This window comes from Berghia stephanieae, chromosome 3, assembly GCF_034508935.2.
Source record: "Berghia stephanieae isolate SIO BIC M18660-M18661 chromosome 3, UCSD_Bste_1.3, whole genome shotgun sequence".
Classification (NCBI taxonomy): domain Eukaryota; kingdom Metazoa; phylum Mollusca; class Gastropoda; order Nudibranchia; family Aeolidiidae; genus Berghia; species Berghia stephanieae.
In genome coordinates, this window is record NC_088362.1 from 17,757,055 (window position 1) to 17,764,554 (window position 7,500).

Consider the following 7,500-nt stretch of genomic DNA (forward strand, 5'->3'; position numbering starts at 1 on the left):
AGGTACCGTAAACTGTATGAGACGTTTAGAAGGACGAATGCGTTCAATGCTGGAAATATAGACGTCTAGCATTATTGTGACTGAAAATCAGTGTATGTCATTGTATGATGAGGGGTGGGGGCTGCCTGAACCCTGGAATCGTGAAAATACTAACGGAAAAGTGAAAATTAAAGGCTTCGGATGGGAACAGTACAGACTTTGGGCGTTTCGGGTTCAAACCCTTAGACAACACAACTATAAACAAACGTCTGTATTATTACAACCGCTACAATTTTTTACTAAACTTTAGTTTATTTGTTTTCAACGTTCCTTTGTTTATTGTTGTGCTGACGAAAGGTTGTATCCGAAACGTCCATTGTCTATTCTGTTCCCATATGAAGCCTTTCCATTTCTACCCTTTCGTTTGTATCATTGTAAGGCGAATACTCGCATAAGGACCAGCCCCCTTTTACATAAAACCATTGTAATAATGTCAAATTTTAACGATAGATGTTTCTCTCATGACAAAATTCACACAAGTGTTGAACCATTACATCAACTGCAATGCCGTTATTGAGAGAGAGAGAGAGAGAGAGAGAGAGAGAGAGAGAGAGAGAGAGAGAGAGAGAGAGAGAACGTAATACATTATTCCCAAATAATCAACCTTATTCGTTTGGGGATGGGGTAGAAACTTGATTGTCAGTCAGACATACTACCGTTACATCACAGGGGTTACCCGTTAATGGGACGACTTAAATATCTATATTTAATTATTCACAAAGAGAACGCATGTCCGCACTTTTCCAAACAAACATTGACCATCCCATAGTGTAATCAGGAGGTCCTAAATCCTAGGTTTGATTTGTGGTGAGGATGGTGATGATGATGATGATGATGATGATGATGATGATGATGATGATGGTGATGATGATGATGATGATGAGGAGGAGGAGGAGGAGGAGGAGGAGGAGGAGGGGGATGGTGATGATGATGATGATGATGATGATGATGATGATGATGATCATCATCATCATCATCATCATCATCATCATCATCAACATCATCATCATCATCATCATCATCATCAACATCATCATCATCATCATCATCATCATCATCATCATCATCATCATCATCATCATCATCATCATCATGACTTATTCATCTAATCATTCTTATAAATCTACCAATCTTAAAATGCTGAATTCTACCACTTACATTTGACAATGACAGATAGCGACACATTGGCACCAAATATTACACCAACTAAATTCTTCTGGTCAAAACTGCAATAAAATTAATTGGTTAAAATTATTTTTTTAATCCACCTGGCGGTCTAATTTCTGAACAATAAAATTATAATAAAAGCAGATTGGAGTCTCTCTCTCTCTCTCTCTCTCTCTCTCTCTCTCTCTCTCTCTCTCTCTCTCTCTCTCTCTCTCTCTCTCTCTCTCTCTCTCTCTTCTCTCTCTCTCTCTCTCGTTCTGTTATGTAGGAGATAGATGGAAATAAGTACGGCTATCTGCTGTCAATATTTTGTTTTTCGACTTTTATTTTCATTAATGAAATAACGTACTATCGCCTAAAACGTTACATATTTAATTTTATCGATCCATGGTTTCATTTCGACGTGTACATATATGCAGGCCTGACATCCGAAACTACTTATGGACCTAGTTTGATATTGTAGAAATGGACAATATTTTGCGTTATTTTTTAAAGATTTCCATTACAACAATGAGCCCATAAGGAATTGGATTATCAGACCTGCAAATAAGTGCACGTCGTTTCATTGTGATCCATCGCCTCAAAACAGTATAGTCTTATTAACTTAAGATGCAGAAAATTAAGTTTCTTGTCAAAAATACGAGGTCTGGAGTTAATGTTTCATCCATGAGAAAAAGTAATATTTCATAAAGTGAAAAAACGTTACAATTGCGGTCTTGTGGTATGACACCGCCTTCGGACCGGAAGTTCCAGGGTTCGAGATCCGCTCATTGAGTGCATAGTTGAGTCCTTGGGAAAGGATCTTAACCCTATCCCTACAAGGTGGGTCATTTTTGACCCGGGAGGGTCTTAAAAAATAATATTAAAAAAAAACGTTTTGATGGATTGGCTTGAAATTTTAGATAAGCTTCGTTCGTCTAAGTTTACATATGTGTGTAAATTTTCAGACACCTGGAGTGAACAGTTTTTATTTAGTGAGGGGTCAAACATGACTACCCCTAGTCCTACAAGGTGGGTCATTTTTGACCCATAATAAAATCAATGAAAAAACTATATTTTCTCCCATTACGGGCATATAAGTGGGTTCATTAGCGATCAAATAATAACAATAACAGAAATGTGCATGGAGCCACTTTACTTTTCTGTTATCTAGAGTTATCCTCCCCTTGATATATTTGGTAGTTACCTCCCTTTTCACGTTATTTCCTCTTCCGCTTTTACATTGTTTTGATCCTCGTGCAACGAACATGGAAAGAAATATTTTTGAAACTTTAGAGATAGCTGATTTTACTGAAGAGAATGAGGACGATACAGTTCAAGAAATGGATGATTATGAAAGCGATGGAGAAGATTTTCCAGATGCCTTATTGGATGACAATGATAACTTACCAAATGAAAGTGACTTGGAATCTGATGAAGAATTTGTGCTTACAGAAATAGGCCCTGTCATCTACAAGTATCTTGACGAAGTTCAAACTGAAGGTATGTCTGCTTTTATTTACTTTTGGAATAGTTTAATCTCTATTATATTCTAAACCACAATGAGTCCTTTCCAACAACTATGATAAGATAATAATATTTCACAAGCTGTATTGTTTAGTTATTCAAATTGAGAAATCAATAAATATTGAATTCCATATCCTTTCCCAGATACCTTTTCGTTCAACTTATGTATGATTAGTAGTAATGTATGATTTGGTTGTTTGATACATTTTATCTTATTTTCATCTTCAGTTTTAGAATCGATTGAAGAAGGGGAAGGGCCAACCTCAAGCAATTTCTATCCGCCATCTCTGCCTGACTTGCAAATGAGTTCTGATGATGAAAACGGAGCAACTGAGAATACAGTTCTTCAACCCACAGGAAATACAAATGATGGTGAGTGTAACTAAATTGATATAAATTAAATATAACTAAAGTTGTGAGTTTTTTTTTCGCATTTTAGCACATGCAGTGCCCGAAGTCTAACTGAATAATCAATGTTATAATGCTAAAGAACTACGTAAGTTGCAACTCAATCTCAAGTGTGTACCATGGTTACCCTATGTAACTTTAGCTACATGTCCAGTGTGTTATCCATTCGATCATGCCTGTATTATGTTTACTTTTAGAGTGTTGAAATAATTGTTTCAATATTATTATATAGCAGTACTAATTCTTTTCTGTCCTTCACCCAATCTATACTTTCTGATGTTGTTAGATATACAAATGCAGAAGGGAGAAAGGCTTTGGGAGAAAAATGGAAAGATACGGATGATATCGAAATGCGTGGCTACCTTGGTATTCTCATTCATCTGGGTGCCATGAATCAAAACATTTTTTCAACGGAATTAGTATGGGATCTAAAAAATGGAAACGCGCTGGCAAGGGCTGTGATGACAAGAAATCGATTCCTGAGTTTATCCAACAGACTGAGGTTTGACAATAAAAACACAAGAACGGAGAGAAGGAATCGAGATATTTTTGCTCCTGTAAGAGACATTTGGGAGGCTCTGCTGAAAAATCTAAAACGCCATTACTCGCCAGGACCTTTCATCACTGTTGATGAGCAACTAATGCCTTGGAGAGGAAGATGTTCTTTTCTTCAATATTTGCCGTCAAAACCGGACAAGTATGGGCTGAAAATATTTTGGGCAGCGGATGCAGACACAAAATACCCATTGGGAGCAATTCCATACCTTGGAAAAATTGGAAGAGAACCTCAAATAAACTTAGGGAGGAACACGGCTCTACAGTTGAGTGAACCTTATTTTGGAAGTGGTCGAAATTTGACGGTGGACAATTTTTTTACGGACATGGAACTATGCAATGGTCTTGAAGGGAATAAGATGACAGTTGTGGGGACGGTTCGAAGAAATAAAAGGTTTGTTCCTGAAGCCTTCAAAGACCCAAAGCGAACAAAGAAAGGACAGCCTGAATTTGTATTTGAAAAAGGGAAAACACTTGTAAGTTATAAATCCGGATGTAAAAAAAATGTGATTGTTTTGTCTTCAATGCACAACGATGGAAAGCTAGTTACATCCCCGAATGGAAAAGAAATACCTGAAATAATCGAATTCTACAATTCAACGAAAGGAGGAGTTGACTGTATGGACTTCATGGCTCATTCAATGACAACCAAAAGACAGACAAAGAGGTGGCCCATAGTTATTTTTTTCAACATTTTGGACATCGCTAGCATCGCTGCATTAGCTGTGTACAAAATTAAATTTCCAGAAAGTAAACTTTCCCAAGCTGACAATCGACGTTTTTTTCAGATAGATATTGCTTTGGAACTAGCTCGTCCTCTCATGGAAAGAAGATTGACTATGAACATTCCTAAGGAATTGAAGAGTAAAATAGTTACTCAACTAGGCAATGATGATGAATATGAGCCAATTCCAACTGCAACAATAGGGTGTGGCCTGAAAAGGAGACGGTGTGGAAAGTGTCCACCAAAAAAGACGTGAAAACTTCAACAGCCTGTAATAAATGCTCTGTGCCAGTTTGCAAACGACATTCAGTGAAAACCATTTTATGTACAGCTTGTTCCAATTGAAAGCTACATACTGTTTCCATTTGATCTACCTTTGATCCAAGTTAATCTGAGTTAATAAATTTTCTAGTTTTTCTTATATTTTTTGTGAAGGCTTATTCCTATAATCTAAAATACAGTGGAAACCGATTATAACAGGGATGGTGGAGGTGGAGAAAAATCCCTGCGATATCCGATTCCCGGTTATATCCGATAAAATATTACATAGATAAAGAAAACAAAACCAAAAATGTGGGTTTAGAGTATCCCTGTTACAGCCGGATCCCTGCTATATCCAGGCCTGTCATAAATGGTTTCCACTGTAAACATTTACCACTGCTCGGTAGTAGCAGTCTCGCCTAACTCGGCATTATGGGATTAGTACTATTACTAAGACGGTTGGCTCGGTATCAGTATACTGTGATCGAATGAGGCATGTGTTGTGCTATACCATGTCTCTGTGTGGCAGCACAAAAATGAATGTGAAATATAACACTCGCTGATATGACTTACCATGTGTTAAAAGCGACGTAAAACCCCACAAACAATAGTATCCTATCAAATGCTTTATTCATATAATATATATATATATATATATATATATATATATATATATATATATATATATATATATATATATATATATATACACAGTAGAATTACTTTAAACCGAAATTTTGGGGACCCTCTAAACCATTTCGGTTTAAAGACATTTTGGTTTAAAGCAAGTTCCCGTTTTGCAATGTTTTTCAAGGGTAGTAACTATTTAAGGAATTTGCTCATTTAATGGTATCATGGGTTTCCCGTTAAATGGAGTTGTTGAATAAATGCCGTCTTCGTAACCATTAATTTTTTTAATTTTGTTTTTTGTGTTTTAAAAATAGATTTGGGGGTTTTCGTTTTCAATTCAAAATTGTTGAAAGAGTTGAGTTCGGGATGCCGTGTTTTTTACATATCTCCGTCTTGATCAACTTTTTTTCATCGACTTCACATAGCATTTTAATTTTAAACTCCAGCGTGTAAGCGCAGTGCTTTCTTTTAGACATCTTTTAGTAAAATGCAAAGCTAAAATAAGATCGAAAGTTCTTGTGCGATAATTGATAATGAATGAGGTACAGCTACTCAGAGGTGAAGTGAAATGGAAATGAAAAGGCGTGTCAATGCTAAGCTGTCTACTAGGCGTCTCTCTTTTGTTGAAAAGCCATTAGGTTCAAAGGCCTAATTACATAGACCCCCCCCCCCCCCCCCCACACACACACACACACACATTTAAACAAAGTGGAATTGAAATGGCATGTCAATGGTAAGTTGTCTACCCCCCCCCCCCCCCCCCCTTCCTTATTCTCGTGTTGAAAATCCAGTCAGTTCCAAAGCATCAACACACGACCAGAACATCTCGCTTGCGTGATTCTACACCCCAACTCCACCTCTTTCCTCATTTTTCGCCTGCCAGTCACCCGCTGTCTTCCTTTTCCAATCTGTGCGATTGTGGTGTTGGCCAAGTCCAAGTGCAGTGTTTGAAGTGTTTGCCTACCCCCCCACCCCCACCCCACCCATCACCCTCATCTTATACTTACGCTCTTTGTTTAATATCGCCGGGCATTATTACGTGTGGCCACCTTCCCCAATTTTTGAAGAAAAATAGAGAGAGAATAAAGGAAGGTGTTCTCAAGTTGTTTCGGTTTAAAGAAAGTCCTTCTTAGAAGTATTTCGGTTCATCGTAAGAATTAGTACAAAGATAATGAAGAAACTAGTACAATTTATTAAATTCTTTGCGGTTTAAGGTATTTTTCGGTTTAGCCTCTTTCGGTTTAAAGTAATTTTACTGTATATATATATATATATATATATATATATATATATATATATATATATATATATATATATTATATATATATATTATATACAGTATACATATATATTCTAATAATTAGGACTCATGGAACAACTTAAACCGCATATTTATATGAGATTCGAACCCCTATCATATCAGTATAAAAGATGCGCACATCTTTTTTCTATTGAAAGTGGCAGCATTGTACACAATATAAGCATAAAAGATGTATTTCTGTTATTTTATATCCCGGGTCAAAAATGACCCACCTTGTAGGAAGAGGGGGGTACAGAGTTTTTCTCTCTTTGAGAAGTCTGGGTCAAAAAGACCCACGTTGTAGGAAGAGGGGGGTAAAGAGTTTTTTTTCTCTTTAAGAGGTCTGGGTCAAAAAAGACCCACGTTGTAGGCGAATACAGGTAAAAAGCCTTGTAGGGATAGGGTTAACTGACATTTTCTCATCGTACTCAGGTGTAAAATGAGTGTCTGGCCATTAACAGTGTTGTCTTTATTGGGGAAAAAATTGTACAATCGCCAAACGGGCGTTATGTCGCGCTCTACAAGTTAGGTGTTGCTGTTAGCTTGTAAAGCGCTTTGAACACATTTGGTGAATATTATGCTTTAAAAATACTCAAGTCTTTTAGTCGTTTTTTTTTTTTTTAGTTTTTAAAGTCCATACTCCTGATCATTTTAACTTTATATTCACATTTTGTTTTCCGCTTCCCCACGACATAACACCGGTTTGAGCAATGGGTCACAATATAAATGTTCGTTGAAGGACACGATAAATAAATGATGTAAAGCGCTTAGAGCATGGAAATAAAATAATTGAAAAGCGCTATACAATACAAATACATTTATTATGTAGATATAACCCAAACTATTCTGTCATACACTGAAAACCACATTTTACAATTTTTAAAAGTGTATCTAGTCTAGGCGTCGAGTT

General features: G+C 36.6%; 1 protein-coding gene across 1 annotated transcript in view; it reads right to left on the minus strand.

Annotated features, from left to right (window-relative positions):
• Positions 1-7,500, minus strand: part of LOC144969480 (battenin-like) — a 24,240-nt gene that overhangs the window by 14,439 nt on the left and 2,301 nt on the right. The window contains exons 3-4 of the mRNA XM_078908604.1: positions 1,198-1,265; positions 1-49 (exon numbers count right to left, since the gene is read on the minus strand). The exon at positions 1-49 is cut by the window's left edge and continues 26 nt beyond it. Of these exons, the coding sequence (XP_078764730.1) occupies positions 1-49; positions 1,198-1,265 (117 nt within the window). The remainder of the gene's footprint in view (positions 50-1,197; positions 1,266-7,500) is intronic.